The sequence below is a fragment of the Carassius carassius genome, chromosome 11 (genome assembly GCF_963082965.1).
Source record: "Carassius carassius chromosome 11, fCarCar2.1, whole genome shotgun sequence".
NCBI lineage: Eukaryota > Metazoa > Chordata > Actinopteri > Cypriniformes > Cyprinidae > Carassius > Carassius carassius.
The window spans coordinates 25,310,110-25,325,132 of record NC_081765.1 but is presented as its reverse complement, the minus strand read 5'-3'; the positions used below and the strand labels follow the sequence as shown (position 1 = coordinate 25,325,132).

At 40.1% G+C, this 15,023-nt stretch overlaps 1 protein-coding gene across 1 annotated transcript in view; it reads left to right on the top strand.

Annotated features, from left to right (window-relative positions):
• LOC132153084 (semaphorin-5B-like) overlaps positions 1 to 14,717 on the top strand; it is a 153,743-nt gene extending 139,026 nt beyond the window's left edge. Inside the window, exons 16-23 of the mRNA XM_059562268.1 lie at positions 114 to 261; positions 1,144 to 1,369; positions 2,526 to 2,738; positions 4,481 to 4,651; positions 7,801 to 7,935; positions 9,709 to 9,753; positions 10,594 to 10,799; positions 13,865 to 14,717. Of these exons, the coding sequence (XP_059418251.1) occupies positions 114 to 261; positions 1,144 to 1,369; positions 2,526 to 2,738; positions 4,481 to 4,651; positions 7,801 to 7,935; positions 9,709 to 9,753; positions 10,594 to 10,799; positions 13,865 to 14,032 (1,312 nt within the window). The 3' untranslated portion in view covers positions 14,033 to 14,717. The remainder of the gene's footprint in view (positions 1 to 113; positions 262 to 1,143; positions 1,370 to 2,525; positions 2,739 to 4,480; positions 4,652 to 7,800; positions 7,936 to 9,708; positions 9,754 to 10,593; positions 10,800 to 13,864) is intronic.
• Positions 14,718 to 15,023: the final 306 nt, after the last annotated feature.

Here is a 15,023-nt window from a genome sequence, read left to right as displayed (position 1 = left end):
CAATTTTTCTTATAATATGACCCCTTTATACGTTTCTTTTGAGTTTTATCAACTCAGAGCAGGCATGACTTAAACTCATGATATGAGTAAAACAAATTTTTTATGCTCACCAGATTCTGCAATGAGAAGATGTCGTGCCCTCAGCTCATCTTTTGGTCATCATGGTCACCCTGGTCCAAGTGCAGCTCAGAATGTGGGGGAGGGGTGCACTCTCGCTCCAGGAACTGTGAGAATGGAAATAGCTGTCCAGGATGTGCGCTGGTACGTACCCCTGAAGTACACACACACTTACACACATGTTTTAGCCTTGCAGCCTCCTGCATGAGCGTGATAACCAAGCAGCTCTCCTCCCAGAAAGATATGTGCGATGTACTGTAAAAGTGGAGCTCATTTGTGATTCAGGAGAGACTGAGTGGAGTAGACAAATCAAATATACAACACACTGTTTCATTTTAAAGATTTATGCAGTTCTGAGACTTTCACTTACAGTAAGCTGATCGTCTACACAAGTCTTGCAGTTATTTACATTCATCAACTTCAAAATGAAAATGAAAAAAAAAAAAAAAACATGCCTGTGAAGAGACTAAAAATAAACCTACTCTGTGAAATATGAATGTGAGTGAATGTCCAGGAAAGTGTTATACACTTAGCATGGCGAGAATCCATTACACAAAATCTATCTTACATCTCTGTCCGAAAACATGCATACTTGTAGAAAAATCAATGGGTCTATAGAATTTGTTTGTTATATTTGTTTATATCTTTCATACATTATATGCTGTTATGCATCTTTCAATACAACAAAAGATCAAGTCGAATCAAAATAGCATTCATCTGCCTCTAAAATGCTCTTTTGCTCTTACATTTTAAATTGTACAGATTTCTTTTCTCTCCAACTCTCTTAAGAGGTGCAATTAATTTAAATTTAATTGACTTAATTAGGACTCAAATTAATGTTCCATGCAAAGAACTATAACACCCCCTTAGGTGTCTAGCAAGAAGCCATTCAATTTTATTAACTGTTCACAGTGATGGCACAAGAATAAGCTTCAAGTGCATCTTAAGAGGTGTGGTAATGTCACCTGTGCGTGAGGAATGAGCAAATGGATGAAATCATCTCTTTGTCAATCTTCCTCATTGCAGGAGTACCAGGCATGTAATCTGGAGTCCTGTCCGGAGGTGCGCCGAAACACCCCATGGACCCCTTGGGTGCCAGTGAATATAACCCAGGGAGGGGCTCGGCAAGAGCAAAGAGTTCGCTACATCTGCCGGGCCCAACTGGCTGACCCTCATGAGCTTCAACTGGGCAAGCGTAAAGTTGAGACACGCTTCTGCCCTAATGACGGGACGGTAACTTGTGAAACAGACTGTGAGTGTATTGATCCTTTTTCCTAATGCACACCCACACCTAAATGAACAGATCAGCTGAGCTTGCTGATACTGCTGGCTCGATGACAGATCAGGGTCACAGTTCAGCCCTTGCCCACTTTTTACATGACGGGCCCCACATTGATTAACTGTATCTTCCTGTCTGAATTCGGGGGAGTTCAACCACTTGAGGTGCACATGGAATGCATTAGAGACAAGGGAGTGTCAGTATTCACCTTGTGCAGGTTGCTGTGACCAGAATGTTTTTTGTCAGAGATGCTGTAAACACAGCATGACATTGGTAGGTTTTCTTTAGCAACCTTGTATTACACAGGAAAATGCCACTCCTTAAAATAACACACTCCGAGAGTGCTGCAGTGATGATGAATTGTAGTAGGCCAAACTGGAAACCAGAAACAATGGGAGTTTTTCCATCAGACTTTTGAATTATTGCAGAAATGAACCTCTGTGACCAACAGAAGTTTATGATTCTTACACATTTTGTTCATCATGATAAACTTTACGAATGAACACAACTTTTATGAATTTTGAAGCCTAAATAAAATCTCCAGAAGTAAAAAGCTATAAGTAGGCAATAAGCAAACTATACAATTTAATGTCATGCCCATTAAGCTTCAAAGGACTATGCAGTAATATACACAATGAGGCCGTAAAAATGGACTAGTGAGTTGAGTAATTTCCGTAGTCCCATTTAGCCAGGACTTCTTGATTAAAATTAGATTAAAAGTGTAAAAAAATATATCACAAGAAGGTATTACTGTTGTATATCGTTGTAGGAAAAATATATGAAAATATCTTGAGCTTTTGTTAACGACAGACCTTGTTTCAGGCATTTAACCCAGAGTCCATTTATTGACTTATGAATGATGGGCCCGGATGTGCTAATATACTAACACTCTTCCTGGATTTGACCTAAAAAAATACATCATCCTTGCTGCACTCTGTTCATAAAAGGACTTAATGGCTGTTCACAGCAAGAACAAACAGCTGTAAAGATAACTTATTATTATTTAATAATAACTACATTAGGTGGATTCTGAATCATCAAAACAGTGTCAGTAGGTTGTGATAATAATAATTCAATGATAAAATAAAAGTACTGGCAAACTTGTAACATTGCAATATATGTTTTACAGCTCTAGTTGAGCAGCTTCTCAAGACGCCTGGTGTGCGACTGACAGGCTCTGGCTGGTCATCGTGGGAGATGTGGTCAGCTTGCACTCAGGACTGTGCCAAAGGCTACCGCAGTCGCAAACGCACCTGCACCAGCACAGAGGGCAAAAGCCTTCCCGCCGCCTGCCGGGGATCTCCAGTAGAATATCAGGACTGCAATCCTCAGCCCTGTCCAGGTAACACACACCCTCAGAAACATGCATGTAAACACAAGCAGACTCCACACACAGATTTACATATGTACACACAAATAAGCACATGAGTTCACTCCCACATATGCTCATAATCAAGGTAGTTGCTTATCATGCAAAAGCCTCTGCTTCCATTTGAGTGTGTGAAGTATATTACTGATTTCATTAGCTAATGGAATTCTGAAGCCCCATAGGGACCTGCTGTGGTCAAATTAAGAGGTTTCACCATAATTCCAAACAGACATGGACTCACGGATAAATCAAATACTCTTTTCTGATTTAGAAATCACAAGTTCAAATGAAATTTCCAGTTAGCACCAGAAGGTGAAGTGTGCAATGAAATTGCATCAAACTGAATTGCTAAAATGAAAAAACAAATGCCTGTCACTGAGTTGCTTATTTTCTGTATGTGAACAGGGAGTCGCTTTTTGGTTGCTAAGATGTTTTCAGAGTAATTTTTTGCACAATGCTATAGTACAGTATGTGATTGATATGGTGTTTGGGGATGCTAGGTTTAACAGTCCTCTTTGGCTCAAACAAACAGGGTCTTGTTTTGAAATTGCTAATACTTCACCTTTAAAGGACCACACTGCAAATTATCTGACCAATCACCTTGAAAGTTCCCAGCAGATGGTTTTGTGTTTTTCTTTAGACATATTGACAGCCACTTGCCAGTGCATTGTCCGCTCTAAACTCTCTCTGAGTGTGACAAATGAACAGCCACAGTATTTGTTTTACAATCAGGCAGAAAGGGAAAATAGGATTGAAATGACAAAGCAGAAGGGGGTAGGGCACACGGATTCAAACACATTACTGACATCAGCCAACCATTTTAATCATTGTTTTGACCTCAGATGTGCACTCCAATCCAACGCCTAGCTTCTCCCTCGGCGTGCGAGGTTGCTGGATTAACTGTGATTGAGATCAGTCTGCCTTCACACTTCAGTCGTGCCCCAGTACACACATGTTAATCCACTGAAGTTAAACAGTGCTTCTAGAGCAGAGAGAAGGAGACACCCCTAACCTTCTTCTCCATCAGTCTGATGAGACATCAAGAGGATGGTGGCAGGGCCTGTTAAAGTGAGAGGAAACTGCTCAACAGCAATGCTTCTATCCTGGTCAGTTTAAGGTGGTAGCTGTGATTTGAAACATGATAGTTGCTATCTAGCTGGTAGATCATCTACAAACAAGTTGGTTATACCAGCTTTAGGGGGTCAAGCTGGTTTTTGGAACATGGAATGACCAGCTTGGAACAGCTTGATATCGGTCACCAGCTTAATCTGGATTTTCCAGCGGGTTAAACAAAGAAATGGAGGTGAACAGCTGGTAAGTCTCGAGTGTTCGTTCAGGAGCTTTGTGGGTCAAATAAAGCTGTTTGAAACTCCAAGTGCGACATTCTGCCCTGAACTCTGAATGTCTGGATCACCATCACATCTCATAACAGATGTCTGCTTGCCTTGTCCGCCTTGTGAGAATTTCCAATCATGTCCGTTTTTCTTTCTTTCTTTTTTCTTTTTTGGATTGTTTTGTGTTTGCCTGCTTGATTGATGCTGTTTTATGTTTGTGTTCGGTACATTGTGTTTGCATCCTCCACTTCGTCTTTCTTGTTTGCACTGCATTTCAGTCTGCTTATCTGATGCTTGGATGATGGTGCCCCCTTCCTTGCCTGATTGTTTTGTGTTTGTCTTTGTATGTCGTGTTTGTTTGTACATGTTTGGTCTGTGCAGTTAACGGTGCCTGGTCTTGCTGGTCATCATGGTCGCAGTGCTCAGTGCCCTGTGGAGGTGGGCACTACCAACGAACACGCACATGCACCAACCCCGTCCCTGCCAATGGAGGGGACATCTGCATCGGCTTGCACACAGAGGAGGCTCTTTGCAACACACACACCTGTGATGGTAAGATCAGTTCCAATCCAGAACCACAAATGAGATGAAACGATGCTTTAAGTGAAATGTGCTACAAAATAATTAAAAGTTTGTTACGAGTTTTTTCTCTCTCACAATTTTCTTGCAATTGTGAGTTTATATTTAACAATTCTGACTCTATTTATTTTAATAAAAGGTAATTGTGACTTTTTATTGAAACTTGATTTTTTTATTGAAACTGGTCAACCGAGGAAATTGTGCTGGTTAAGCTAGTTAAATGGATAGTTCACTCAATGACAATTCTATCATCATTTACTCCCTTTTGTCACGCTAAAACTGCATAACTGTATGGAACAGATTTTTTTGAAGAAGTCTCCTCGCGTCTGTCTACATACAGTGAAATATTTTCTTTTGTGTTCTGCAGGAGAAAGTTCATCAATGATTATCAAATTAAAAATTTCAATTAAACTATCCCTTTATGAAGTCTTGTGAGCATACCATCATCCACAACACAACATATGCTGGTCTTTTAACAGGATAGTTTATGACCAAGTGATTATCACTGCATTGAAGGAATGATTTCAGACCTTTCAATTGCCAGAAGCACATTCTTCAGATTCTGACAGGGGCTTCTGGTGTTCTCCAGGCTACAGATGGTACCTTAAATGAGATGCATGCATAGAAGTGTGCTTGTACAAGCAGACTGTAGCAATGCAAAGCGTTGTTGCCACATTCTGGGTCTAGTTGCTGCTGATATTAAAGTCTTTTTGATCCTTGATTCAAACATTTGGCCCCGTTCATGAATGACAAATATGTTAGGTTCTGGGAGAGTTATAAGACTGCGTATGGTCTAGGCAAGCATCTTAAAAGCTGAAATATGAAAGGAATGTGTCTATTTACTGATTGGATTATACCAGCAAACAAATACATTTTAAATCAAAGTTTCTTCTAAGTAAAGTTCTTGGTACACTTGCTCTGCAAGTATTGCCTTAGACTATTTTTGCTGAGATTATTTTTGCCTCCTCGTGTGACTCTGGCGGTGTTTGTTTCATGTGTGTGGGTGGCCCGTTGAGTCGTCAGTGCTCTGGTTAGATTGCCATCTGAACTGTGAGGATGGCCAAAATAGGAGCGCTCCATTTAAAGAGGACAATTTTTGGATGACATTTTCACTTTTATTGTGTGTGTGTGCCTTTTTGCAGTTAGATTTCTGTCATGTCTTCCAGCTCAGAAAAAGTTTATGTGCTATCTAAATCTGTAACTGTGTCTTCCAGTGAGCTGTTCCAGTTTGCAGCTGGTTTCTATATCGATAGCTAGCTATTTAAATAAGACCACCTCCAAGCCATATACAGAGTTCAAGGCAGCAAATTTACCTGTCTTGTGTTGACATGACCCATGGAAGAGAGGGCTGGGGTGAAGCAGTAGCTCATTATCATTTAAAGAGACATGCACAAAGGGTGTTGCTTTATAGGACCATTGAGGACTTTTAGGTGTACACTGATTGGCCAGATATCCAGTGTGTTGTGTTGGCCGTGTGACGGAAATGTTATGCACTTTAACATATTGTCATGCCGTGTCCTGGCGCGATGAGATAATGACTTACACTGTCTTTTTAAACGTTGCGTTGAGTATAGTGCCGCGTAAACATGAAACCATGTCTGCATTTGTGATCGGAGAAATTACAAACAACAAGCGCTACTCTACACTGTTTAATTAGTCAGTGGCAAACTCTTTAAATATGAAAACATACTTACAGGCTGTGAGTCAGAAGTGCCAGACTGTGCCAGACTTTGTGCACAGTAGGCTACTCTCCCAGTTTCAGGAAACAGTCCTCTGTAAAATGCACTGCACACATCTTTCACAACGTAACACACAGCATCTCCACGACATGGTGACGGCGGCAGCAACAATACTACAGCAAGAATTAAAGTTACGCCTTATTTCTTTGCATGGACATTTGGGCGGTGTTCTGCAAATCTTCCCACACAGTGACGTAGACGTGGGGGTGTGTTTAAACGAGGCCATTTAGAAGGCTGTGGACAAGTCTTAACTTTTATAAAGAATATCTCTTTGGGTTTGAGACTTTAGTCTTTGCAACTTTAGGGATCTTATTTATGCACAAACAGCTTGTAACACTCTAAAGAGAAAGGAAAACTTAAAATTGCATCATATGACCCCTTTAAAGGGTTAATCATTGTTAACACTGTTCAACCAATTTTATCGTCATATATTCACTGTTAAGTTGTTCCGAACCTCTATGATTTTCATTCTTCTTTGCACCAGTAAAAGGTGCAATTTTAAATAATCTACTGATTTCTCTCATGCAGTTACTATAAATGGGGACTTATGTTAATAGATTTAAGTCAATATTTCAATAAGTTAACAATACATTTGCATATTCATGGTTGTCTGATAATTTATTATTATTCATTTTTAACTCTAATTATAAAAGATGAAGACAGAAATATTACTATTGTAAATTACAATTACTGGAAAGTAAATTATAACTGTTATATTATATTATAAATGTAATTATAACAATTTTATTTTACACTACACTACTATGTTACATTACTTATGTTCTAATCTTCACTACTACACATTCCAAATCCTCAAGCTTATAAAATGTATAATCTTAAGCTTTTATTTGGTGGAATACTGATGAGATGCTTTAATCTTCTGTCCACAAACATTTTGGAAATCATACAAATGTAAATAGGACCTAGGACACATTGCGTTCTCACATGCACATTTAATCACATGCAAACATGGAGTTTGTGAGAAGAAGCATTTGCTAAGTATATTATTACATTAAATTTTATGATTTTTTAAATTGCAGCCTTTGATTTTTAGAATTGCTCAAAGCTGTATTGCAATTGCTGTTTAATACAGATTATTTGTGCAGCCCTATTTATCTATTTTATTTTTCCATTCAATTGTATTTTTTAGCTTTTCACCAACTCACTAACCCCTGTTAGGGAAACCTTGACTACGAATTTAGTGCAAGTAATTTGGAGCACTATTAAACTTTAATGCTGTTTTATTATAGCTAATTTTGGTGCTTGACAGAGGAAAGTCACAGAGGTTTAGAATGTCGTGAGGGTGAGCAATTGATGACAGAATGTTAATTTTGGGATGAAAAGTTTCTTTAAATCCTGTGTTTATAACTGTGCTTTGTGCAGGTGGGTGGTTGGCTTGGTCGGTGTGGTCTGAGTGCAATGACTCGGGCCTGCAGCTGCGCAGTCGAGTGTGCGGGGCTCAATTCACACCATGTGTGGGAAACAGCTCCCAGCAACGAGACTGCAATGAGATCCCAGGTGAGAGAGAGCTAAATAAAAACACACGCATATATTCGCACAGCGTCCTACTGTTCCATTATGAAGCAAAGCTTTACCCGATTTCAGTGTTACTTTTATTAAATAAACGTACACTTTTAAACCCTGTCAACATTCTTGTTGTTTTTAATAGATTAGATGCAATATGTTTACATGCGCTTATTCATTACTCTGGCTGGTGGAGTGGAAGTGTTCAAAGTGAAGAACTGAACGCACCCAGCCTGCGAGAACACTGCGCGAACGAGTTGTCAGAGCGGAATACCAAGGCACTTAATTAATATTAATGTTATGCCACAAGGCACCCTCACATTCTATTTCTCTCCAATTTTGGGAAACGGGTTCCAAATCTTGAGGTGTCTTAGATGGTGAGGGGATCAAGGAGAATTTTGCATCTCAATCAACCCCCCCCCCCCCCCCCAAAATACCCATCTCTGCTCTTTGTGGAGATTTCTGATAGAGCTTGAAAAGCATGACTCTGGGTGGTAATAGAGAATCTTAGACTCTATCGCAGCAGTAAAAAAATGCAGCTTCCATCTAAATGCACCTCATTACTTCAGCCAAAATGGAATATTTACTCTGAATGAAGTTTTGTTTTTTACTGATATTGGCCATTCATTCTCGAATACATGCAAAATTTTATCAGAAATGTCATCATTTTCATGGGACACGTCTGATAAGCTTTGATGTGATTTTCTGTACTTTATCACTGCGTCCCTGCTTATCCTTCAGGTACAAAACAGGAGACTTCCTCACCACCACCATCACCACACTTCCAGGAAAGTTGCCTTTGAAAGGAGAGAGTAGAGTGGAATAAGACGGAGAATGATGAATTTTTTAGCTGTAATTCAGCAAAGGGAGGCAAAACAAGAGAGCATGAAATGACCTGTTCACGGAACTTATTCTAGCATCAGCCTGCATTTTTAAATTGTTGTTTTATGGTTATATTGTCACAACCCAAAATTGAGCAACAGAACAGACAAAAAAGGACACTGAATGCATTAATAAAATAAATTGTGACTAACCATGTAATTCTGCGTAGTTATGATAGCAAAATAAGTAAGCCTATTAGCTTTTAAAAGGAGGTTTCATGTCTTTTGATGTTGACATCAAGGTTGCACATCTATTTTATAGAGATATGAATAATTTGCATATTGTTTGGGCCTATGCAGTTCATGTAATATTGATAGTTTTTTTTTATACTTCTATATTATATAAAAAAAGTGGTATTATTTTTAGTCAACACTTCATGTCTAAAGTAAAATTTATATTTACATGCATTTGACAGCTCAACAATTTTGAGAATTTTATCCAAAGTGATTTGCATTGCATTCAGGGTATATGTTTTTGCGTTTCCTTGGATGCAACCCCATTACACTTGCATTGCTGCTGCCATGCTCTACTGCTTGAGCTACAGGAATTTAGATTTTGATGCAAAACACACACCCAGAGAAGTGGGCAGCTATATCCAGTGCCCAAGGAGCAATTGGGGGTTCAGTGCCTTGCTCAAGGGCATTTCAGCCATGGAAGAGACCCCCCCCCCACACACACACACACACACACAACCCCTGCCAGCACTGAGTCTCAAACCTGGGACCTTTGGGTTGCAAGTCCAACTCTTACTATTAGGCCTGAGCTGCCTAGGATGCCGTGTCAATTTGAAAGATGTTTGGCATCAGTTTAGACATTCAGAATGACCCTTGCAAGAGCTTATCCTGTGTGAACAGCCATTAACCATACACCTCTTTCTCTTCACAGCCATTCTTCCAGCATCTAGTTATGAGAAGGACCAGCAGTGTTGGGGTAAGTGCTTTGACCCATACGTTTGTATGGTGTTCACCGCATGTTAGCATGCACTTATGCATGCACGCTCTCGTGAGCGCTCAAAAACATGTAGCAATGTGCTGCTTCTGTGTCATGTTTCATGTCAGCTCCTTTTCATTCCGAACTCAGGCAGTAATGGAATCGCTAAGCAGGTTTAAGTGAGTGACTTTCATAATTCACTCTGCTGATCTTCAGTTTTCCATGTGTCGTGCTCCATGGCACTTGTGGCTCTCCCATGCAGAGGTGCTGTCTTTCCAGTGCATGCACCAGATGAAAAATACATGAGTGGGCACAGCGGTGTTTTAAGGTTGCGGGTCCAGGCCACATCATGCTATGACTGCTCTCAAAGGTGGCACCGCAGTGCTAATTTGGTGTTTCTCCAGATGGCAGCACATATTACCCATCGTGCTTCAGCAGTGGTGCTCTCCTGAGTGATCGTTGTCCAATTAGAGCAGTTCATGACGGGGTATGGCGTTTGCTCTCCTCAATCACATTTGGCACTCATTACGGGTCAGAGCGGTAGGATGCCCGGTCTGTCACATCGGCCAGCTAATCACAGCACTGTCCCTCTGTACTGCATCATTCAGCCAGACACTTTGAAACACCTGCCTACCTCTGGTTGATGGCTACGGACATCTAGCATTAATAAAGAGGGATGCAATGACGCTGTATCGCTCCAATTCTACTGACAAGGATGACTATATTGTCTCATTATTTGAAAAAGAATATTTTGACAAAGTCTGGATGAAAAATGGCAACATACTACAGTTATTTGCGGACAAATGGTTATAGTAATGTTGCTTTCTCTTGTTTTCCCAGGGTTCACTCTGCTTCACCTGATAGCTACAGGAGTGTCATGTTTCCTGGGTGCTGGTCTGCTGTCCTTCTTGGTGTACGTGTACTGTCAGCGGTTCCACAAGCCCTCGCAGGAGTCTGCCGTCATCCACCCCACCACTCCCAACCACCTCAACTACAAGGGCAACACCACACCAAAGAATGAGAAATACACACCCATGGAGTTCAAGGTCAGTGTTGACACCATATTTCCCAAAAAAAAAAGAAAAAATATCAGTTTAACATCTCTGTTTTACACATTTTACCATATTCAAATCTATTTCGCAGATGTTAGGCGCGTCAGGATGCTTGATCAGATTATCTCATCTGATCTCGATAGCACCAATGTTTACACTTTTTGTAGGAAATGCCTTTTCTCTTTTAAGCTGTGACTATTTCAGCATCAGAAAATGATATTTTTCTTTTACATTTCCCCACAGATGAGCTATCGGAAAAAGTTGCGAGCAGTCAAGTAACCAATAACCACATGCTCATTTGTTTTGTCTGAAATGAGCATCACTAGATAACTGATAGTTTAGAGATAACCGCTGGTTTCAGTTTCCCCACGGCCGCTTGTTTAGCCATCTCTTCTGGCTGCACGCGGTTCCTGGCACACACTCTGTCTTTATTAATGGGCTCCATTAGGCTGTTTAAGCAGCAGCCGCTCAGTGGATTCCCACAGCTGGTTGTGACTGATCGTCGAGCTCATCCAATTAGTTTGGCTCAACTCGCTCTCCCTCCACCTCGTGTCCTTGCTGTGACACCTGTGCGAGTCTTTTGCCACTTTTTCCATCGATCTTCTGCATGACCACTCGAAACTCATTATGAGACTTGGGCAATGCAAGTGGATCGAGAAAGAAGTGGCCACTGCAAAAGGCAGCCGCAATGGTCTCTGTCCATGTATTCCCAGGGCATGTCGGTGCGCAGATGGCTGTGTGATATTAACCGTGTGACACGGAGCCTCTCTGATTGATGGATGTTTGAATAAGCATCCGTTGAGAGCCACATCGTAAATCAGGATGAATATTCCTATTGTGCACAGGGAACGGTTTGTCGAAAGCCTGCTAAAGATACCACAGTTAGGTGGATGTTATTTGGTATCATAATAGCAGACAAACAATTCCCTTCACTTGTCACTCATTGGCTCTAGGATAAAAAGCAATTTCATCGGTCTTGTTCAGCCTGAAAATGGACATCTCAGCCTCTTTGTAGAGCTATTGTTTGCCAGGTATTGAAAACTATAATTGTTGCACCGCATTTCTCAGCTACAGGGAGTCACTCAAATCAATCTTGTATGTTTCATAGCTTCACTCCCCCAGTAACCGAGCTACAGCTTTTTTTTTTTAGAGCTAGACAAATTATTTCTCGAGAGCTCTACATTTCATACACACACATTGAAACGTTTATCAGCTGTGGACTCCATTTCGTAGTGCTTACATATTTAAAGGTGTAGTGTATCATATCTGCTCCACTAGTATTTAAAATGTTGCTGTCAAATACTAAGTAGTTTTAACTCAAATAGTAGATAGGCGGTTTCTAGAGTGTTCTCAGTAAATTTGAACATTTTATAGGGAGTTCTATAAAGTTGCTTTGACACAATCAGTATTGTATAAAGCGCTATACAAATAAAGGTGACTTGACTTGTTCTGCAGGGGTTTTGTGTGTGTGTGTTGCTATAAGGTTTGCTTGGGTGGTTTGAATGTTTTTATTATTGTTGTTGTTGCTTTGGTGGTCTGATCCTTATTAAAATTAACCATGGTTTTATTATTAAAAGTTTAGTAACCATACTTTTTTTTTGGCTGATTGATTATTATTTCCACAACCACAGTTTTACTACAAATAATACCACAGTTACACTATGGTTAGGGTAGCTAAACCATAGTTAATTTGTAGTTAACATGGTTTAACTACATGAACCATTTTTGTGTGCGTGTTATATGTTGCCACTTGCCATATGGTTTTTGGTGTGTTATGAGTGAATCTTAGCATGTTGTTAGGATCTTCTTCAGTGATTTTATCATGTTAATGTGTGGTTGCTAGGCGGTTCTTTGAGTTTTTAACATATTTCTATGTAAATTGGTGTTCTGGGAGGTTTTCACGTGATGCTATGTGTTTTTTTTTTATGTTGCCGTGAGGTTGCTGTTGTTGGTGTTCTTTAGCGTGTTACCTTGCTTGGGTGGTTTGTATGGATTTTAACATGTTGCTATGTAGTTGCTGGAATGTTCTAAGTGGTTTTAACATGTTGCATTCATAGATAGTTTTCATAGATTTTTTACATTTTTGCTAGAGTGTTGTAATGTTATTATGCAATTGCTGGGGTGTTTTAAAGGGATAGTTCACCCAAAATTCTAAATTATGTCATTAATAACTCACCCTCATGTCGTTCCAAACCCGTAAGACCTCCATTTATCTTCGGAACACAATTTAAGATATTTTAGATTTAGTCCAAGAGCTCTCAGTCCCTCCATTGAAGCTGTGTGTACGGTATACTGTCCATGTCCAGAAAGGTAAGAAAACATCATCAAAGTAGTCCATGTGACTTCAGAGGTTCAGTTAGAAATTTTTTTGAAGCATCGAAAATACATTTTGGTCCAAAAATAGCAAAAACGACGACTTTATTCAGCATTGTCTTCTCTTCCGTGTCTGTTGTGAGAGAGTTCAAAACAAAGCAGTTTGTCATATCTGGTTCGTGAATGAATCATTCGATGTAACCGGATCTTTTTGAACCAGTTCACCAAATCGAACTTAATCGTTTGAAACGGTTCACGTCTCCAATACGCATTCATCCACAAATGACTTAAGCTGTTAACTTTTTTAATGTGGCTGATACTCCCTCTGAGTTCAAACAAACCAATATCCCGGAGTAATTCATTTACTCAAACAGTACACTGACTGAACTGCTGTGAAGAGAGGCTCAGTTCTGTCCCTCTTTTTAAGACTATGGGATCTACAAACTCTTGCCATTGGTTGAGACAATATTTGAGCTGCTCAAACATGCTAATGGCGCAGATATTACACCCTGTACCTTTAAGGAACCTGCTAGATAAGAGATTACATGTGTTAAGCTGAAGTGTTTCCTGAAGGTGTAAGATGTCGCTGTGTGCTTTTAACATTCTCATATTCTGTTCTTTTAGTTCTCATTGTCACAAGAGGTTTGCAGACTGTGAGATCAGTGGTGTTTCATCTCAGAGATTGATGGATAGTTGTTTGCCTCTCAGTTCATTGAACACTCTTTTATTTTATTTTTTGTCCACAGACTCTGAATAAGAACAATTTGCTGCCAGATGAGAGAACCAACTACTTCCCTTCACCGCTTCAGCAGACAAACGTGTACACCACCACGTACTACCCTACAGCGCTGGGCAAATATGACTACCGGCCAGAATCCTCACCGTCTCCTTGCAGAACCTATAACCACAGCTGAGACACGTGTCCCATCCATAGCTTTATCACCATGGTGACAAGGCCGCCTGGATTTCCCTAAAACCCTCCAACATTGTTCCAACATTCCAGCTGATTTTTTCCCTAAGATCTCGCCCCTGAGGGCCGCGTCATGCCTTTCGGTGTCAAATGGGGGGAAAGTCCAGTGATTCAAACAGCACTTTTTAAAGATTGTGTAGCTACACTGGCTTTGATAAACTGATGTCTTGATTGATCGCTGCAGAACTCAGACGCTCACAAGGTGGGAAGACAAAATTGCGCTGACATCCCGTACCACTCCAACAATATCCTTTACAGGAAATGCAATCTGCCACACTGTGGCAGTTCTTTTTGAAACTACAGAAGAAGAATAGACGGACACCAGACAAAAGAGAGAAATCAATGGTGACATTATTAGGTTTGGTCAGAATGGCAGAATTGTGTTACCTTTGGATGTAAATGTAAGGCTGTCCCACTGGCTTCCAACCTTTGAGGGGCACATCTCTGACAAAAGAGGATGGGTTGCAGGATCAATGCATCTCCTGGTTGAATCGGAACCAAGCTGCAGAAAAAAGAACATCTTAAAATAGGATGCTATTCAGAACGGACTCTTATCGGCAATGAAACATAGATTTTCAGCGCATTAAAAGGCCAGAGGAATACGTCATTATTTCCCTGAAAAGTCAAAATGTCTTTTTTACTTGCAAACGCATGGGAATCGAGGAATATTGCACCAACATGGAATATGCTTAGGTCTGAAGCAAACATGCTCTAATCTGTTACTGTATGTTCCGGTGGTCATATTAAATATGACTGGGTTCAAGCTGAGATGGACTATATTTTATTATGAAAAAATTTAGGAAATATTGATAGCTTGGCACTTGTTTTACACGGTTATTTTAAAGAGGGAATTATTCAGCAGTTGTAGGATAGATGGACAATAGAGTTTATTTAAAATATGAGTACAAACAAATACTGAACATTTCATATATTAT